This window comes from Acomys minous, assembly GCF_964271855.1.
Source record: "Acomys minous genome assembly, chromosome: 4".
NCBI lineage: Eukaryota > Metazoa > Chordata > Mammalia > Rodentia > Muridae > Acomys > Acomys minous.
This window is the reverse complement of record NC_140486.1, coordinates 28,253,776-28,276,191: the sequence shown is the minus strand read 5'-3', so window position 1 is coordinate 28,276,191 and position 22,416 is coordinate 28,253,776. Positions and strand designations below refer to the sequence as shown.

At 36.8% G+C, this 22,416-nt stretch overlaps 1 protein-coding gene across 1 annotated transcript in view; it reads left to right on the top strand.

The window, feature by feature from the left end:
• The window catches only part of CHSY3 (chondroitin sulfate synthase 3), a 241,743-nt gene extending 219,786 nt beyond the window's left edge, over positions 1-21,957 (top strand). Inside the window, exon 3 of the mRNA XM_084778232.1 lies at positions 19,569-21,957. Coding sequence (XP_084634358.1) covers positions 19,569-21,131 — 1,563 coding nt within the window. The 3' untranslated portion in view covers positions 21,132-21,957. The remainder of the gene's footprint in view (positions 1-19,568) is intronic.
• Positions 21,958-22,416: the final 459 nt, after the last annotated feature.

Here is a 22,416-nt window from a genome sequence, read left to right as displayed (position 1 = left end):
AGTGGCTACCGTGCTTTAAACATGTTGGTGTCTGTATTCTTTACAAACTCATTTTGGAATACATACATTTAGATTAGTAATAAATATTTTACAAAATACTGAGCCTGGCTTACCTTCTAGGAGCCAGCCAGGTAGAAAATCATATGGTCATTTAAAGTAGTGAGGTACAGTATGGTCAATGAGTAGAATTGACTACCTGTGATTAAGAATTTTATGTGTTGTGTTGTTTCTCATCAAGGAACTATATTTGTGATTTGTTGTAATAAAGGATAATGTAATAAATGTAATAAATGTCTTTGGAAATTAAACAACTTCAGATGAATGTATGACTATACCTGCACAAGAAACAGGCAAACAGTGGGAAGAATGGTATTGGGACAGGTTTGCAAATGAAACCACAAACTCAAGCTTACACACTGATCAAGAAGACCACCAACTCAAGGACAAGCTATTGGTGCCAAGCAAGCTAGGGAACCAAAGAAGGGGCTGTCAACAGCAAAGGTCATTTTCCCAGTTTTAAGGCATAGGGCTTATGTGAGGAGTCCCGAGAGGCATATCAGATCGACAGTTGCCAAGGATGTTGCAAAGGTGGAGTGCCCAGAATTTTTTTTTTAACCCACAGGGCCACACCATTAGTTTTCCAGTCTATAAGTCTAAAGAAAGATTACTGATTAGAAAATAACATGACTCATATCTTTCTACTGTCTTTTTAAAAGATAACTATGAAGTTAATTTTTGGAATAAAGACAGCATCTCTTTTAGAGGATAGGAGAGATAAAGAAAGGCAGCTCTACACAAATCTTGAAGGAGACAGAGTAAAGCAACTTCCCCCTGGAAATAACAGAATAACTTTGCCCCTGGAATAAGAGATAAGTGCCTCTTCTGGATCAAACAGTGAGATGCAACTTCTCACAGAGCATCTTTATTTGGTTAGATGGTGTAGTGGCTTGAATGAGAATGCCTGCCATAGGCTGATATGATTTCATATTTGTTCTGCAGTTGATGTGTGGCCTTATTGGAGATATGTCAACAGGAGTAGGCTTTGAGGTTTCAAAAGCCCTCATCACTCCTGGTGAGCTATCTCTGCCTGATGTTTGTGGATCAAGATACAAGGCCTGTAGGGACAGGGCAGAAGACGGAGGAAGCGGGGGATGGGAAGACACAAGGGAGGGGATAGCAATCAGGATGTAATATGAATAAACTATAAAATAAAAAAGATAAAAGCTCTCAGCTACTGCTCCAGCACCATATCTACCTGCCTGCTGCCATGCTTTCCACCATGATGGTCATGAACTCCAACCATCAGCCCTGAATCAAGCCCTTTCTCTTGAAAGTTGTCCTGATGTGCCTTCTGTCCATAGTTTAAATCTTAAAAGTCTGCTCTGGGAGTGGCAAGCGTTCTGCTTCGCATTGTCTGTTCTTTTTTAAGGTGGGCACCAGCCATTCAGAAGAAAATGAATTCACAGTGAAGGCAAAGGTTATCTTAATATTATATCTTCAGCGGTAGGTTTACATTTGCAGAATGGTGCCTTGAAAAACATGTTTTACCCCTTGTTCTTTATAACTTGTGGGTAGATAAGGAGTGAAGAGCAAAGTGAACAGGAGGTTTTGCTTGACAATTTATGAAGAAAGAACTGAAACTCTTCAAGGAAAATAAATTCTGTGGGTTTGGATAACCATCCACCTGGTGTTTCTGAGCTGTGTATCAGGAATTGTGGGGTTTTGTGGCACTGGCTGGATATGTGTCAACTGAGTAAGCCATAGAAAAGGTCAGGCACATTCAGTTACTAAATTTGTGACCATGGTTGTTTCTGAATTTACTAGAGTAACAATTCACTTACAATAGGATAGTTTTATTTTAAGAATGGAAAAGGTGTTTCATTATACTAACAACAAATCACAGTAGCTACCATATCCTTGGTAAATGCATTTTAAGAACAACAGTGGATATCCATCACTGCAGACAGCCTGACTCTCATAATCCAGTGCTGTTTTCATCATGATAAACACTCAGCATTCACTACACCGTGGTAAAACCAGTGCACTTTTATCTTTTCATTCCTGACAGTGCCATGAGTAGGTTTCTTTCTTAGCATATCTCTTTAAAGCTCATCACATTTTCTTCTCTTTTATTATTAAGTCGAAGTCATTTATCTTTTCATATAAAGGAAGTGCTTCATGGCTGCTCTCTGTCCAGCTGCCATTGCCAAGACCACTTGTGCCTCTGTTGTCAAGGTCAAGTCTAAAACACATACATTGTTTAGTTTTTTGTTTTATCCACTTGACATTTTTGAATTGTGGTTGAGTATATATAGGAATTCAAACTGTACAAAATGAAATCATTGATAGCATCAGTATGAATTAGTATAAGCTAAAATATGATGATTTCATTATGGTTCAAAGTCTTTGTATTTGCCTGAGCTATTAGCTGTCCAGATCATACCTCATTGAGAGGTCTGCATCAGTTATTGGTAGTTAATAGTTGTGAGATATTTACTGTGTGGCTGAAGTATTTTTCTGCAATATTAAATACATGCTGTATAGAAAACTTCATTATTCTATGCTTATGGGTGAGCTATTTTGCTTATTATCTGACCAGTATTTTTCCTCTAAATTCTGCAATGGGAAGTGCATTCACATGTTATACACCAGGTTCTAGAATCTTCTTTGCAAACTGGATGACTGTATCCACCCTACGTCTGCTCCCATGTCCTCTTCCTTCAGTTCCTGCCATCTGTCATTTTTGTTGATTTATATGTGCTTGACCTGATGATTTTAGATAACTCCACTGAGTGGAGTCATCAGAGAGTAGCCAGTGGTGGTGGTGGTGGTGGTGGTGGTGTGTGTGTGTGTGTGTGTGTGTGTGTGTGTGTGTGTGTGTGTGCTGACTTGTATTACCTAGATGGTGTTCTCAAGTTTAATCCATGGTGTAGCAGTCACATGATTCCATAGGAAAAGAAAGTAATTTTTTGTGACTTTAAAATGATATCTAAAAATGCAAATGACTCTAACCAAATTAAAATCACAAAGCAACCAAAGAAAATTTTGATGGGACTAAAAATATGATGCGCACTTAATATTTATCGATTTAAAATTCATTCAAAGTGATGGATTTCCTAACTAAACAAACAAACATGTGCAGCTTGTGGGCTATAGCTCTTTGAAATTTGCCTTTAATATTGTATAGTGATCTCTTTCAAGGAGAGACAAAAATATAAAAATACTTTATTTCAATTTTTGTACATTTTAATCCTGAAATAGGGATCATTTCACACATGCTCATAAAAATAATACATATATTCTGTATATCCCTTCCCAGCCCCTTGCTACAGCATTTGTTCCATTTATTTGGCGGGGGGGGGGGGGGTTGTAGTGCTACTTTGTTCTTTTCTTTTTGTTTGTTTTGTAAACTTATCCCAAGGCACATCTGAGAATCAGAGACCCACAGCTGAGAAAATGCCCTCATCAGATTGGCCCATGGGGCATTTTCTCAATTGATGGTTGATGTGAAAAAGCTAGCCCACTGTGGGTAGTAACATCTGTAGGCAAGTGGTCCTAGAGTGTATAAACTGATGTTTTTTAGTAGATTTCTTCCTTCCCAATTTGTACCCCCTTGATAATATAAATGTATATGTAAAAATAAAAAATATTTAATAAAAAAAGGTTTAAAAAGAATATACTTAAACTGAGCACAGTGCTGCACATCTTTAATTTCAGCACTTTAGGAGTGCAGTAAAAATGAAAGATTTTATATTTCAAACATGAAATATGTTCAACATATTGTCAATGTAATATGGTAAATGTAATACACACAAATGCATGTAATAACAATTAGTGAAAAAAATAGAGCATGAATTTCAAGGAAATCATGGAATAACATATTGTAGGGTTTGGAGATAAAAGGTAAAATGATGCTCTTATATTAAAAATTTCCTACTGATGAGACACTTAAAGAAAGAAAGAAAGAAAACTGAGCAAACTGGTAGGGCAAACCAGTTAGCAGTGCTCATTCACAGGTTCCACTTCTTTTTCCACATCCAGGTCACATCAATATATGTATATATATATTACATCTCATTTGTTATCCCATCCCTTGCATCCTCCCATTCTTCCCTCCCTCCCATTTTCCCCTTACTCTCCTCCCCTATGACTGTGACTGAGGGGGACCTCCTCCCCCGTATATGCTCATAGGGTATCAAGTCTCTTCTTGGTAGCCTGCTGTCCTTCCTCTGAGTGTCACCAGGCCTCCTCATCCAGGGGACATGGTCAAATGTAGCCATCTTACCAAAAGCAATTTACAGATTCAATGCAATCCCTATCAGAATATCTATACAACTTTAAAAAGACATTGAAAGGTCAATTCTCAACTTCATATGGAAAAACATCCAAGTCCCTTTTGAGTTCCTGCCCTGACTTCTCTTCATTATAGACAGTGATGTGTAAAACGAGGTAAACTTTCTCCAAGTTTCTTTGGTATTTCATTAAAGCAATAGAATCCGTAACTCAGACAGCATCCTATAGCTCTTTAAATTGGTCAGTTATCACACTGATATAACCAATCCACTCATCTTACTCAACTTTGTCACTTAACTTTGTATGTGTTCTTAGATTTTTTGTTTGTTTGTTTGTTTTGTTTGTTTCTTTTGGGCTTTTTCTTGGTCCATGAAATCTTATTCCATGTTGTACAGTGAGTTTTAAAGGCACAACTTAGAGGTTAGTTGTGCTTATTTGCAAAGTACTATTGTTTTCATGAATCTATAACAAAACAAGTTTATATAAAAACATAAATGATGTACAAAATGTTATATTTTGTTATTCTTACACTTATTGTTTTCAATTGTTTATTTACCTATATCCTTTGACAGTTTTAAATTATTTTCTATAATTATAGAATTAAATAATTTTGTCTAAAATTACTTCTACTCAAGATTTAAAATCAGTAGTATCCACTGTGTAAATGTACCACAGTTTCTTTTTCCATTCTTTGGTTTAGGAATCTAGGTTGTTTCCAGAGTCTGGCTATTATGAATGAAACTGCTATGAATATAGTTGAGTAAATGTCCTTGTTGTGTGGTGGAGCATCTTTCAAATCTATGCCCAGGAGTGGTATAGCTGGGTCTTGAGGTAGCACTATTCCCAATTTTCTGAGAAAACTCCATATTGATTTCCAAAGTGGTTGTACAAGTTTGCAGTCTTACCAGCAATAGAGGAGTATTCACTCTTCTCCACATCCCTTGCTAGCATGTTCTGTCACTTGAATTGTTTTATCTTAGCCATTCTGATAGGTGTTAGATGGAATCTCAGAGTTGCTTTGATTTGCTTTTCCTTGATTTCTTTGAGTGTCTCTCAGCTATTCAATATTCCTCTGTTGAGAATTCTCTGTTTAGCTCTGTACCCAATTTTTAATTGGGTTATTTGGTTTGGTGGTGTTTAAATTTTCTGAGTTCTTTATATATTTTGGATGTTAGCCCTTTGTCAGCTGTAAGGTTGGTGAAGATCTTTTCCCAGTTTTGTTCTGTTGACAGTGTCCTTTGCCTTACAAAAGCTTTTCAGTTTCACAAGGTCTCACTTATTAATTTTTGACCTTAGAGCCTGAGCTATTGGTGTTCTCTTCAGGAGATATCAAAAACAAAGAAATCTTGAAATTTGCAGGTGAGTGAATGGAACTAGAGGTCGGTGTGAGTGAGGTAACTCAGACCCAGAAAGACATGTGTGGCATATACTCACTTATAAGTGTATATTAGCCCAACATAGATGTCTCCAGGGAGACCCCACCCAGCAGGGTTTGGGACAGATACTAGGACTTGCAGCTGGACTCTGGGTGAAGCACTGAGAGTTGTATGGAAGAGTTTGGAAAAGGAGGGACCTTGAGATGTGAGGAGCTCCACAAAGAGATCATCAAACCTGGCAGATCTGGACCCAGGGACGCCTGCACAAACTGATGCACCAACCAAGGACATAGCAAGCAGAGAACCTAGAAGCCGTGTTCAGAGGTAGCCAAAGGACAGCTCATTCTCCATGTGGGGTGGGGGAGTGGGGACTGCTTTTCACATGAACTCTGGCATTTGTGATTTGATCACTGCGCCATGGCTGGGAGGCCCTGCAGGCACACAGAGGAAGGGGATGCAGGCTATCCTGATGAGACCTGATAAACTGAGGACATAGGGTAAGGGAGGAGGACCGCCCTGTCAGAGTTCTAGGGGAAGGGAGTTGGGCAGAAGAGGGAGGGCTGGAAATGGGAAGATAAGAGTGAAGTATTAACAATTGGAGAAGCTTCTTTAAGGCAGGAGACACTGTCAAGAGAACAGAGCGACAGCCTACAGACTGGGAAAAGATCTTCACCAACCCTACATCTGACAAAGGTCTAATATCCAAAATATATAAAGAACTCAAGAAATTAAACACCACCAAACCAAATAACCCAATTGAGAAATGGGGCTTGGAACTAAACAGAGAATTCTCAACAGAGGAATATCAAATGGCTGAGAAACACATAAAGAAATGCTCAACCTCCTTAATCATCAGGGAAATGCAAATCAAAACAACTCTGAGATTCCATCTTATACCCATCAGAATGGCTAAGATCAAAAATTCAAGCGACACCACATGCTGGCGAGGATGTGGGGAGAGAGGAACACTCCTTCATTGCTGGTGGGAATGCAAACTAATACAACCACTTTGGAAATCTATCTGGTGCTATCTCAGAAAACTGGGAATAGGGCTTCCTCAAGACCCAGCTATTCCACTCCTTGGAATATACCCAGAAGATGCTCCAGCACACAACAAGAAAATTTGCTCAACCATGTTCATAGCAGCCTTATTCATAATAGCCAGAACATGGAAACAGCCTAAGTGTCCCTCAATAGAAGAATGGATAAAGAAACTGTGGTATATATACACTATGGAATACTATTCAGCTATTGAATAAATATAATTTTAAAAATATTTAAAACCAAGCTGTGCCTGAGTTGTGCTGTTTTTCTCACAGAGAAGTAGGACACACTTTATGTACATTCCTGTTAATATTTGAAGCCAGCACTTAAAGGAGAATAATGGTATTAATTGGAGAAACCACTATTTCTCTTAGGACTTTTATTTTCACTATATTGTAAAATAAAAAATGTGTCACTAGGCATTTGCATTAAGGCAGTAATACTCTGCATTTAGTTATGTAGTATTATATAACTAAATCATAGAAAATGAAATAAGTTTAAGTACTCAAAGAGCAAATTGTGAAGTCTTTAATATTGTTTTATGTTGTGTTAATTATTCATTATTGTCTTATAAGCCTTCATAATCATCCTAATTGTAGAGTATTCGCTTCTTAGTATAAGAACGCCTCCTTGCACCAGCCCTCCTTAATTTCATATTAAAGATGTATATAAATGCTTGTAATTTAAAGGGTATTTTTATTTTCAGGCAAACATATTCTGAGAACAGATATCAGCAGAATAAAATGCTTTCTTACATAAATAAAGGGCAAAATCTCCTTAAAAGAAAAATTAACGCAATTATTTCTCCTTAATGGAAAACATCAAAGATGCTCACAGCCAGCTTTTCCAGTAAGGACCTGGTCTCTCATTTCTCCTTTATCTTACCAAACATTTCATGATACAAATAGTCAGTTTGTTAGTTTTCAGATGGTAAATACAAAGATAAGTGAAATTTTCTAAGGAAACTTTGACTAAGGCCATTCTTTTTTACTTATGCAAAGCTTTCATCAATTCTATTTGAAAAGCAAATAGCTACAGACACGGGTAACATCAAAATGGCTACTCCTATGACAATTGTTATGTGGCATGTTCTAGTCTAAGTGCTTCAGATAAAGTAGTTAATACTAACAATACTCTATGAGCTATGTGCTCTTGCATGCCTGTTTCAAGAAGGGTGAAATAAATAGTCTGTCCAAAGTCACATGGTTATTCGGCTTTAGTGCTAGGTCCATCCCTGATGTTCTGGCTTCAGACCACCTGAAGTGCTAAGTTGTAAGGAACACCCACTGGCTGAGTTTTGTTGAGACAAACAAACAGAAACATCTCTTTTCTTCAGAATACATAAAATCTCACAGGCCAGAAAGAGAAAATGTTTCTAGACTAGACTATAGGAGGTCAGAGCTACTGGGAAATGCAGCAGGAGGATTTTTGAATTCTTTAGGGACAGGAAGCTGTTCCACGTGGTTTGCCAAGGTAGCCTTATTTGTGATGTGATTTGGTTTTCCGACCTTGTGGAAGAAAGTAAAACAAGGGCTGCCTGGGGAACAGAGGAAAAGACTCTTGGAAAGAAAGCGCTTGAGCTCCATGTAGAAGGAATGGATGATGGACATGGAACTTGTGCGTTAGGACCATTTCCTAATTCTAAAAACAACAACAGCAGGAAAAAAGGGGGAGAAAAAGAATGAAACAAACAAACAAACAAAAACAACCCTGTTATTGCTTTCAGACTTTTTAAAAATGTGTGTTGACATATTCAACCCTCTCCCAACTCTTTCCAGATCCATGGCTACCTTTCCCAATTTTAAAACTCTTTTCTTTCCCTCCCCAATTCCCATTAAGTCCAGTTTGCTCTGCACATGTATTCTTTGATGTGTGGCCTTCCACTGGAATGTGATCAACTTACCAGGGCTACACTCTTAATGAAATTTCTCTCTCCACTTCTCCCCACCCCAGAAACTGTCAGTTGCTAATAGATCCCCGGCTAAGGATAGGATAGGATTTTGTGCTCACCTCCCCTCTATATGTTGGAATTTTGTCTGGCTTGAGGCTTTGTAGGTCTTGTGTGTGCTGTCATAATCATTGTGAGTTCCAATGTGAAGCTACTTTGTGTCTGTAAGATGCTGTTTCCTTGTAGTCATCTACCACCTCTGGCCCTTACACTCTTGAAGTTCACAGAGGATGAAAAGGTCTCCTATGCTCATGAATTAGCAAGACATCCTACCAACGACAATCTTCAGATCCAATGCAGTGTCCATCGACAAGGAAACAGCATCTTCCACACAAATTGTAGAAAAGAGAGCATCTCTAACAAATGGGGCTGGTCAAATCACATAGCCTTGTGTAGAAGAATGAAACTACATTATTATCTCTCACCCTGAACAAAAGTAACCTCCCTATGATGAAGAAACTCAACAGAAAAACCTGAACCTTTTCTAGAATGTTTTCTAACAAAGCAGGTGTGACTAATACCTGTTCACATTTATATGTACACCCTTCCTTAATGATTTCTAAAGCTATATGCAAAGTGGTTGAAACATCATGCAATGTGTTGAGATTTATAATAAAAAGAAGGCTTTCTGCCTTTTCCAACTAATGATTGACTTGTCATTAACTCAACACACTTCTTGTTGTTTTTTATATTATTTCTAAAAGCTTAAAATTTTTTACATCATTCAATATTTATTTATTCATTACAACTCCTTTCTCTCATTGTCTCTATTTTATGGAGTTGTTGAGAGCAGTTTCTGTTCTCTATCTTATCCATTTAGCCATGATATTTATGTTTATTGTTTTCTTATTTTCTTTTCATTCAAAAGGATTTCCTTGGACATCTACTGATATTTATAACTTAATTCAAAATTAAATTATTTTATATCATCTCTACAAGCTTAATAAAATCTTTGTGTGAATGGACTGGTCCTCAGCTCTCATGGGTAAATTGCTGAGGAAAGCCAGTTTTCCTGTACCCATCCAATTATGCTCTCATGATTAAGGGTGATTAAACAAGGCAGAACTTCTCTTACCCACTGCACAAGTATCTCTTGCCAAGTGTCCCTTCATAAAGGACAAATAATATCTTTAATTACATACCTATTTCATTTCCTCTCACAAACTTCTCCATGATATCCAGTTTCGTTTTGCTTGCTTTTCACGTCCCTGTCTTTACAGTGTCTTCCTTTTTCTTGTTTTTCTGTTTGGTGAAAGAGATCTGTTAATGGTTTTCTGAGAAATGTGCTAGAGAATTTTTTTTTTGAACTAAGAACATGACCTTATCTCCTGGTGTGGAGACAGGCAGCTCAGGGTTGACATCCTTGTTCCATAACATTTTGAAACAATTATTTTCTTGTTTTTATTTTTATTTTTTGAGAAGTCTGAAAACACATAAGTTCCTAAGGTTTTTCCCACTCCTCCCCAAGGAGGCTTCCAGCATATTCTCTACCATAGCATCCTAAAATCTCATTGACTTACATCCAATGAGTGAGCCCCATCATTATGATTCTGATAATAAGCCTTTTTAATTTGGAAAGACTGTCCCTTCTTGTTTTTTATCCAAAGGAGGTTTCTTAAGTTACTTTGTTGAAAAATTTTTGCCTGTTTCTCTGCCAATTCCTCAGAAATTCTGTCATCCAGGTGCATTCAGACTTCTCAGCTTCATCTGTTCATTATCTAAATTTCTGTCTACTGTTTTCCAGTTTTAATACTTTTGGTTTAACTTTATAGATTCTTTAGATCACCTTTAATTCCTACTTCTTTTTATTTAAATTTAAATTTCTGCTATTATGTCTAGTTTTTGCCATGTTTGTTCTATGAGTGACCTTGGTTTATATATAGAGAGAAATGTAACAGATCATGTGGTTCTATGTATATATACATTAGCATGTCCTTATGTCACAATAATAATTAATTTAAACAACTGCTTTCATCCTTCTGATGACTTTACTTAATTTTTCTTGGTGTCTTTGACAAAATCTTTAGAATTAAGAATAAGGAGTTCTGCAGAGATAGCTCACTCCATAAAGTATTTGCTGTGCAACCATTAAGATCTGAGTCCCCAGCATTCATGTGACAGTCTAGACAAAGCACATATTTGCAAACCCAGAACAGTGGTGGTGGGAACAGAGTCAGAAAGATCTATGAAGTGCATTGGCTGCCCAGCCTGGCCAAAGTGATAAGATCTAGGTTCAGTGAGAGATCCTGTCTCAAAAGCTAAGGTGGGCTTCCTGCATGTATACCCAAAATATTCTGTATTCTGTTGCAGAAACATTTGCACAGCTGTATTTCTTGCCACTGTATTCATAATAGCAAGGAAATATAACTAGTCTAGATGTCCTCACAAATGACTGGCTAATGAAAATCTGATGCATATACACAATAGAACATTTGCAGCTATAAAGATAAATGAAACCATAAATTTTTCAGGAAAATTAATGGATCTGGAAACTATAATATTAAGTGAGGTGATCAAAACATTGAAAGATAGAAAAAACATGTTTTCCATATATCTTATATATCTTAGTCTACATTGTATATGTGTATTTGTATAAACATATGAAAGCCCAAAGTAATCTCGAATAGAGACCCAGAAAGTAATACTAGGTTACAAAGAAGGTTGAGAGTGTGGGCAAGAGACACACAGGTCAATTAAAAAAAGTGAAATAAATATGGAGACTGGGAGCTATAGAGGGAACTGGAGTAACAGAGGGTAGGCAGAAGGAGAATCACAAAGCACACCTCTTTAGAAAATTCCATAGTGCTATCTAACACACTTTATGCTGATTGAACTCAGGGACTTATTAATAACAGTGAAAAAATATGACGATAGAAAGGAAACTGGGTGTGGGAGACATTAGGGAAGCTGGAGGTGGGTACTGTTAGATAAACTATGTTGTGTAAATGTATTTTTAAAGAGTAAAAGTACCGTTTTAAAAATACACAATGGAAAGTAATTGAGGTAGATACCCCCTCCATATGCACACGTACACACACACACACACACACACACACACACACACACACACACACACACCACTATAAAGGTAGAAGATGAAAAGATCTAGAGATCTGGTTAAGATTTCTGAAAACTATGAATGGCTCTTGAGTGCCGAGACTAATGTATCCACTCCATAAACTGTAGAAAATATGTTTTAAACATATATTTTGGCAAACAGAGGGACAATTGTCTGGTTTGCTTAATGACATTAACACTAGCAATTTTCTCTACTGCTTACAGATTCCTATTAAGGTTTCTTATTCAAGTTGGTTCCAATTTCTTCCCATTGCGACTGAGATTCAGATATCTATGATGTCCTGAATCCGTTGTTTATCTGTACTGGTTATAGCATTCCCACCGTTCATTTACTTTATGTGCATATATTTGAAAAATCTTCAGACTGATTGTGCTTAGTTCAAGAAACACGGCAATCATCAACAAAGCTGCCATTTTTATAGGAAGTTGTCTGGAAATTCTTTCAAAGGTCTTGATGTTTCTCTTTTTAAAACCATTCTGAACTCATTTCATCTTGAATATAGCTATTTGAATTTAACTGTAGATATTATACTTTTACTTTAAGAACACTTTCTTTTTTAAGTGCTTTATTGTATTTATTATTTTAGTTTCTCCGTGTGCGTCTCTCTGTGTCCTCTCTCTCCCTCCCTCCCCACCTCTCTCTTTGTGTGTGTCTGTGTGTGTGTGTGTGTGTGTACTCATATATGTGGATCTCAGTTTATAATGGGCTATTTGCTGTAGTCTGTTCTCTCCTACTAAACTATTGGCATGGGAACCAACCCCAGGTTATCATGTTTGGTAGCAAGCACCTTTACTATCTGAATCATCCTACCGTGCCAAAAACCACTTTCTTGAATTATCTCTTAATGTGTCTTCTGCTGCCTCACATTTTCAATCATTCCACAGGACCTACTTTTCTTCTTTTTCATTTTATTTTCCTGTCTGTGACAGTTTGCTTGTGTTACATTTAAATCTGTAGGCTGACAGCCCATCTCACCTTTACATCCCTATTATCTTATGTTTCTGCTTTGTTTGCTAAATGTTGTCCTTGACTGCATAACTTATTTTTCCTTTGGGGATAGAAGGAAGTGGTAGTACTCCATTTTAGTTTTTTAACTCAGAATGTGCATTTGTTATACTAGTCTCACAAAGCAACACTTTTATTTATTTATTTATTTATTTATTTATTTATTTTTATTTTTTATTTTTATTTATTTTTCTTTATTAATTTATTCTTGTTACATCTCAATGGTTATCCCATCCCTTGTATCCTCCCATTCTTCCCTCCCTCCCATTTTCCCCTTATTCCCCTCCCCTATGACTGTTCCTGAGGGGGATTACCTCCCCCTGTATATGCTCATAGGGTATCAAGTCTCTTCTTGGTAACCTGCTGTCCTTCCTCTGAGTGCCACCAGGTCCACCCCTCCAGGGGACATGGTCAAAGGTGAGGCACCAGAGTATGTGAGAAAGTAATATCCCACTCTCCACTCTACTGTGGAGAGTGTTCTGTCCATTGGCTAGATCTGGGTAGGGGTTTAAGGTTTACCGCCTGTATTGTCCTTGTCTAATTGGGCAAGACATTCACCTTAGATTTACTTGGGAAGTGTGGTCAAAACAATTCTATACTTGTTAATTTCAACAAAGATAAGACACTGATTTCCCACCAGCCTAGTAGTAAATCTGTTCCATGGATTCTGTGTTTCACGCCTCCTATAGCTCTGCATTTTCTACTTCTCTGAAACAGATGTTGAATCCAGCGGTTGATTCTACCTGAGTTTCTCATGTGGGTGTCTGCTCCCAAGTTACAAACCTAGGGTTTTGTGCTGAACATTTTTAGACCATTTCCTCTACCAGTGTGTTGTGAGTTTTACTGTCTGCAGGAACTTTGACCACAGGCATTGCCCTGCTTGGCCTGCTGTGACCACTTGCTTCCAGATGGACCTTCTCATCCTCAGCAGGCCTTGGAAATCCCCAACATTTTCTTGGTGACCAGTATCATTCTAAATTCTGAGCTTTGTGAAGTTTGGCGTATTTCCTTTTCAATATTATTGTTTTTGTATGGCTTATATTCTGTGTAATTCTTCTTTGCAGTTGTATAGTTTAAAGGTATCTAGTAAAGTTATACATTTGTATAATCATTTTTAAATCTATTAAAATCAGCTCTACATTATTCTTATATTTATTTAAATATACAACTCTTTTCTGTGTATCTAAAAGACCTTAAAGTTTTTCTTGTGTATATTTATGATTATTCCATAAGTTAAGAATACTATATTTTCATTACTAATTAGTGTAACAATAATTTCATATTAAATCATCCCTTTAAAACATCCCATTAAAACATTTGTTGTTTTCATAGTAGGTTTGTTTCATAGCTTCACAGATGCTGAGGTTGTGGGTGGCTAGGACCAGTGTGTGTTATTACTACTGTGGTTTTATAATTGTAGCTATGGCACTGCCATAAAGGACAATAAACAAATTCAATTATAAGTTATAAATCATTTGAAGCAAGCCTGTATAATTTCCAAGCATAAACTTTATATTCTTTTTTTCTCAAGTTTTGCAGTACTCCATACCTAATAAGATATGTGACGTTTAGTTTTTAACTGTGGTCTTGTTATTCTTCACAGGCTCTTAATTAAACAACTTAATCCCCATAAACTTTAATTTGGTAAAATCTTCACAATGTTATATTTTGTGTAATTAAATATGCAAAATAGTACATTAAGTACATTGAAGCACTGATTGTATGTAGCAAAATTTTAAATTGTGCCTTGATAACCATGAAAGTAAAGAGGACATGTATTAACTAAAGGTTCAAGCCTCATTCTCTGAAGAGTCCTTGTTTTTAAAAAAAGCACAATTTAATATAATGTTGCACATCCTTGAATAGTTATTTTCTTGAGGTTTTTTTTACTGAGTGCTGTCTACTAGATAGACTACAATGCTAAAAAGTCATGCATGCTTTTATCTTATTAATGCAATTTCAATAAGCATTGAAGTAGTTGGCATTTTCCCATTTTACAGGGAAGACAAAGGATTAAACAGACTGACTACGAAATTCTCTAGATATAGTTGAGTCCAGTGTTAAAAAATAAAGCTATGTATACTTAAGCCCAGCTGGTTCCAAAGTCCATCTGCTTGCTTAACAGTCCATCCTTTATAGTTTTGGTTCTGCCTAAATATGAATGTAAAACATTTGAACAGTAATCGATATGCTTCTTGGTAAAAAAAATATATATTGAAAATGCTATTGTAATTACTATATTATCCAAAGTATGTATAAATGAGCTACTTGTAAGATTTTTTTTCCTACCCTGACTAGATACCAACTACTACCAAATGAAAACCCCAGTACAGGAATGTATTACCTCTTCTTGAGTCGTTGATTAATGGGGTCCTACAGAACACCCAAACACAATGGCTACTGTCTAAAACATAACCATAAGTTCCTATTCCTGAAGACACCACACACTTTCAGCATAGAAGATGGAGAAATATGGCTTTTACTCAATGGTAATAGCCTATTTGTTATTTGCTAGCATTCATAGTGCTAAAAGGTACTATACATGCTACCAAAGGAGAAAATTAATAATCAACCTCACCCAGTTATGAACCCTATGAGCTGTACAATAATGACCTGCCTACAGGATGTGCCCATGGGTACAATAGTGGTACAAATGTTAGGGGAGTTACAACCACATTTTTGTTGGATTTAAGGTCTCTTTCATGTTATGGGATATATACTTGATATTGCTAATGAGGTCAAGAACCTGATATTAGATAAGTTATGGGCCTGGGGAAAATCTTCTATTAGCCTGCTAAATGAACGCAGCTAAAACAAGAGTTCCAATGACATATCGCTATAATCACAGATCAGTGTCTTGCTCAACCCTCACTAGAAAAGCTTCTTTTGGTAATTAGTAAATAACACAGACCTATAGCTGGACAGTGTACAGAGAGTGCAAGACTTTGGAGTGCTCAGATGTGAATGGGGCATATTTATCACACCTCTCCCTCCACTCAAAGCTCAGGAATCTGTGTAGAAGAAGGGTCAGAAACATGATAAAAGACAAAAGTAGTGGATGACTTCAAGGAAATAGCATCTTCTAGATACCAACAGAGCTGATGCATGTATGAACACACGGAGACTGTGACAGCATACACAAGACTTGTACAAACAAGACAAATAAAAATACCAGCAGTGGGAAGGGGAAGTGGGCACAAAGTCATACCCCTAACCAAGTAGCTCTTCACAAATGATAGCTTCTGGGAGATAGAAAATTAGTTTACTTCATGGAGTGACACTGGGTATATTATCTATACTCCTTGGCATGCCACATGTCAACACAAAATGTACTCCATGTATTTTAGTGGATATTTGATTTGTTTTTGTTTTTAAAAGAGAGAAATAACATGAAGTTGTGTAAGTATGGAGGAAGCACCTGGAGGGAGTTATGGTATGGGACAGATATGATAAGAACATATTATATGACGTTTGCAAATAATAGAATTTTAAAAAGGTAAAAAGGATCCAACCTGGGAAAGAAAAAGAAATAATTTATCTTACCACTGTCTTTTTTCTGCCTATTATATTTCTGCTATGAAATGTATTTATTTTTAAAACAAATACCATACAGGAAGCTCAAGTAAACCTTATATAATCTAATTACACAATTTCTATACACACACACACACACACACACACACACACACACACACATATACATACATATGTATAAAAAGAACCGAAGTCTGGAAGAACAGCAAGTGTTCCTAATGACTAATCCATCTCTCCTGCCACATAATTGCACTTCTTAATACTGTTCCATAACAAAAAGCCACCTAAGAAATTGTATATTACTCACCTTAGCATCATGAAAATGGCATGGACACATCTACACTTCAGCAGCTTCCCTTTAAGCTCTATTTCTTAATCAATTTAGCATCTTCTCTCATCTGAGTAATATAAGGCATTTCTGAAAGAACAATTTCTGATAACCAATACCTTTTAGAAATGTTAGATGTGATCAGGTTTTTAAATCATCTTACACAGAAGTAAAACATACATGGAATTTATATAAAGTAAAATGATCAAAAATTGTAAGTAAAAATAGCAATACTACATAAGAATTCTCAACTCATTGAGAATTCGGAATTATTTTATATTCATCATTGACAACATTTTCATATGAAAATTATCATATGTTTTCAGGAAAAATATTTTGGGGGTAACCAAGAGAACTACATCTTGACTCAAATCTAAAATCTTCTTCTACATATCTACTGCTATAAGTCTCAAAGTTAAATAATGTCATTTCAAAAAAATTTTCCAAATATTAAAAATGAACCAGATGAAATGCTTACAGCAGAATTCTGACATGATGTTACATTTCTCTTTCAGACTCCTCTAGAAAAAAATCATTCTCTTTTCCTTCCTCTCCCTCTCTTCCCCCTTCTCTTCCTCCTCATCTTTCCCTTCATCTATACAGGGTTAGCTGCTTACATATAAGAAAATATGCTCAATCCTACATATATATTTATACATACTTCATTTAAAAAATTCTTATTATTCAAAATAAAACAAGCATATCTTCAATAACAGTTCTATGAAAGTTTAAGAGGTGAACACAGATGTGCAAAGAGGCAATGGAACATTTCAGAAGTCTCTAATCTTGATTTCTGACCACTGTCCTAGCAGCAAGCACCATTTTCTACTTCTAAACTTAATTTAAATGGGACTCTACAAAAACTCACTCTTTTAAACTGTGACTTTTTTATATTTTTCTGAAGGAGCAAGGCATGAAACTCCAGGTCATGAGTTTACTCCACACATGTTGAGCCACCCAATTCTTTTCCAACCCAATTTCAGGCTTTAGTGAAAATTTGCTCAGGTTGTTTCAAACAGTAATATTTTACCTAGTGGAAATGTTGTTTTCAATTGTATGAACATATTATAATTCTTCCTGGTTAGGAGCTATTAAGTATTAAGTATTAAGCTATTTCAGTAAACCTTAAAGTTCTTGTTTTGTTTATGTTTTCCACCCTTTTGGGGTGTGTGTGTGTATATGTGTGTGTGTGTGTGTGTGTGTGTGTGTGTAGAGTGTGTGTCACTTGTGTAGGTAAGTTGGTACCTGCAAGACTTCCATATGAATTCCTAACAAGGCTTAGAGTATCTTTCCCATCTTGTTTTGCCCCCTTGCCTTGAGAGATGATCTCTCACATAACTGCAAGCTCACCATTACCTCTAGGTTGGCTGGCCAAAAAACTTTTGCGATTTGCCTGTCTCTGCTCCCAATGCAAATTTAACCTCTATTTTGCATTTCTGCCATTTATTTCTAAATTTTCTCTGCATTTCCTATTTTTTCATAAATTTTTTGTGAGATTTTCCCCTTCTACTTTTAATGCAACTATCAATAAATGGATATTTTTTCTCCCCCACCCACACCCTTTTTTCTTAGCTCTACCACTGTATGTTTGTTTGCTTTGAGTTCATTTATTGATTCTTTAAAGTTATTTCTGAGAGCTATATTGTTTTTATTAGGTTTGTATATAAGTGCTAATATAGACTCAAGTTTATATCATAGTATTCTTTTCTTTGTATTCGTCAATTTTTAAAAGACTTATTTATTTATTACGTGTAAAGTGTTCTTGCATGTACACCTGCACACCACAGGAGGACACCAGATCTTATTATAGATGGTTGTGAGACACCATGTGGTTGCTGGGAATTGAACTCAGGGCCTCTGGAAGAGCAGCCAGTGCTCTTAACCACTGAACCATCTCTCCAGCTCCTTATTCATGAGTTTATTACAGACATCTCATGCACACTAAAGCTACTTGCTGTCCTCTGCTTCCTTCTCCTCTCTCTTTCCACCATCCTCTTCTTCCCCATCTTCTTGCTTCTTATCTTGATGGGTGTGGTTGACAGTTTTTGATTTCCTGTCAAAGAAAGAAATGTGAGGTGCAAGTCTGAATGATGTTTTTTTTTAATATGTGTTTTCATTTATGTTTCTGGCTTAATACATTTGTTATGGATTATCTAAAAGCTTTTCTGGTTCATGGCATGTCTAACTGGCTATAACTTGACATGAGTGCTACACCTCCGCATCTTACTAAGAACTTCCTCAGTAAAACTAGTGTACCAGGACACTAATAAACATTCAGGGCTGGCCTGCCAGGCTGAGCAATAGGCCTTCCGTTTTACTCTTCAACGAACATCCTCTTAGAGTTATCTATGCCATGTCTTCTTTGCCTCTTTCCATCTAAGGGGTATATTAGGAGACTGTAAAAAAAATATTTGAATGATTTGGGGTAGGTTTCAAGAGAAATAAACATGCAAAATACTTCAAAAACGTAAAACATTGGTATACTGTATTCCCTCCTATGTTCCTGACATTTGTTATCTGTCCACATGGAAATTAAAAAACAAAAAAAGTTGACCTAGTCAGAAGCAGAATGTAAAAAGGGTTGTTATTAAGAGTGTTGAGATTAAAGTGTCATTGGCACACTATAAATAAGGGCTCCCCTATACAAAATGGAGGCTGAGGTCAATAATAAAAGAGTGTGTGCTTGAAGGATGGATTTTTCCAAAAAGATAACTATGATGCAGAAAATATGCTAATTATCTAGGTTTCGTCACTTCACTAACTTGATGTACTTAAAAACCTCATATTGTGTATGATAAATACAATTAACTATTTTGGGGGAAATATTGTGATCTCTTACAAAGCATATTAACCATCAAGTGCCATGTAGGTACATATTTATTAACTATTTTCCGTTAAGTGTTTTATTTTTGTACTTGTTTTCCTCTCTATCTTACATTCTGGCTGCCGTTCATTTTTCAGATGCAGCAGCTGTTCCATGAAAACTACGAACACAATCGCAAAGGTTACATCCAAGACCTTCACAACAGCAAAATCCACGCAGCCATCACACTTCATCCAAACAAAAGGCCCGCGTACCAGTACAGACTACATAACTACATGCTCAGCCGCAAGATATCCGAGCTCCGCTACCGCACCATCCAGCTCCACAGGGAAAGCGCGCTCATGAGCAAGCTCAGCAACAGTGAAGTGAGCAAAGAAGACCAGCGTCTGGGAGTGATGCCTTCTTTCAACCACTTCCAGCCTCGGGAGAGAAATGAGGTCATCGAGTGGGAGTTCCTGACAGGGAAGCTGCTTTACTCAGCTGCAGAGAACCAGCCTCCTCGACAGAGCATCAACAGCGTCCTAAGGTTAGCTCTGGATGACACTGTCCTCCAGGTGATGGAAATGATCAACGAGAACGCCAAGACTCGGGGCCGGCTCATTGACTTCAAAGAAATTCAATATGGCTACCGCAGGGTTGATCCTATGTATGGGGTAGAGTACATTTTGGATCTGCTACTGCTGTACAAAAGGCATAAAGGACGGAAGTTGACGGTGCCTGTGCGGCGCCACGCCTATCTTCAGCAGTTGTTCAGCAAGCCCTTCTTCAGAGAAATGGAAGAGCTCGATGTCAACAGTCTGGTGGAGAGTATCAACAGTGGCACCCAGCCTTTCTCCTTTATATCCACTTCTCTAAAAATACTCTCTTCTCCTCAAGAGGCCAAAGAAATAGGAGGGCGCAAGGAAAAGAAAGTACACATTCTTGTCCCCCTCATTGGAAGGTATGATATTTTCTTGAGATTCATGGAAAATTTTGAAAGTACCTGTCTTATCCCAAAGCAAAACGTAAAGCTTGTCGTCATCCTTTTCAGCGGGGATTCTGGCCAGGAGTCTACCAAGCACATTGGGCTGATACAGGAATATCAGAACAGGTACCCTGACGCAGAGATGATGCTGATCCCCATGAAGGGCGAGTTTTCCAGAGGTCTTGGTCTTGAAATGGCTTCTTCCCAGTTTGACAACGACACATTGCTGCTATTTTGTGATGTTGACTTGATTTTCAGAGGTGACTTCCTCCAACGATGTAGAGACAATACAATTCAGGGACAACAGGTGTACTACCCCATCATTTTCAGCCAGTATGACCCAAAGGTGACCCACATAGGAAATCCTCCTACAGAGGATGACTTCGTATTCTCAAAGGAAACTGGATTTTGGAGAGACTATGGCTATGGAATCACCTGTATTTACAAAAGTGATCTACTGGGTGCAGGTGGATTTGATACCTCAATACAAGGATGGGGACTGGAAGATGTAGATCTCTATAATAAAGTTATCCTGTCTGGCTTACAGCCCTTCAGAAGTCAAGAAGTAGGAGTGGTGCACATCTTCCATCCAGTTCATTGTGATCCTAACTTGGACCCTAAGCAGTATAAGATGTGCTTAGGATCCAAAGCAAGTACTTTTGCCTCAACCATGCAACTGGCTGAACTCTGGTTAGAAAAACATTTGGGTGTCAGGGACAATCGAACTCTCTCCTGACACTCCAGGCAACACATACTGCCTTTTGAAAGGGGAGTTTACCTCAGTGTTGGCTATTATTATTTTTATTTTATTATTGTTATTTTATTATTATTGTTGTTGTTGTTGTTATAATTTTATTTTGTTGTCCTGGTCTTAAAGTACTCTTGGTTGTCTTCCAAAGGGTGTTTGTTGACCTCAAGCAAGAAGAGTCTGCGGTTCACTGACATTTACAGTAAGAATTCTACTGAAGTCAATACATGTATTACTTTTATATAACTTTATTTGAGATTGAGTTAGATCATGGCAATCGAATGATTTTTGGAAGTTCATTCATCACAAGAGACAGCTTTGAAGAATGTTCTCTTAGGGCTTTAAAGATGCAATATTGACTTTTATTTTGTTTGTCAACTTCAATGTGATACAAATATTTACCAGTGAAAGGTACCACAAAAGTGCTTTATGCTTCCTATGGGGAAGGGACTCTGTGACATAAACTTGAGTTTTGTAATTTATACGAGGACTTAAATATATAGACAATAATTTTATTCATCGTTAGAATTTTTAAAGTAAATGAACACCTATGATTGTATGTTTATTTTTTAAGAAAAAGTTTTAAAAATTGAGGAGTGCTGTTCCACAAGCAACCGGTACTGGCTACCCTGCAAACTCCTCACAATTGTCTGCTATAAATGCGAAGGAACTTTATTTTCTCAAGGAAATATGATTTAATGAAATATTCATGTACATTTTAGAAGCTTTATGAAATAATGTCCTTCATTTGCTGGCGGGAAGATAAAATATGACAGAACCTGTTTATTTATAATAAAACACAGGTATAACCGTATTCTTTTTCAAAAACATTGATAAAGCTCTGTTGTTTCCTTTCTGTCTTATTTGGTGTAAATTTTTTAGGGTGGTGGTCGCCAAAACATGCTGGCTTCACTAGATGGAAAAAATTCCCTAGGATCATGAGAAATGCATTGTGTTCTGCTTTATTCCTAGCCCTCATAATTATTTACAAGAATAAATTTTTAATTCAGTAATTCACTATCTGAAAGAAGACATTTATCAGTCTCTGATGTCTGGGATTCATCTAACCACAGAAGAATAGTTCAGAATCTGCCTTTGAAAGTATATAAAAATATAATAATCCCACAGATAATTATAAATAAAATTAATTTAATAATTATGAAAAATGCCTAGGGAAATACAAAATTTCACAGTTTTCTTTTAAACCGAATCTATGAAGTCATTTCTAGGTAAGCACTATCTTATTTAAGTTTCGCGAGATTTATTTTAAAAT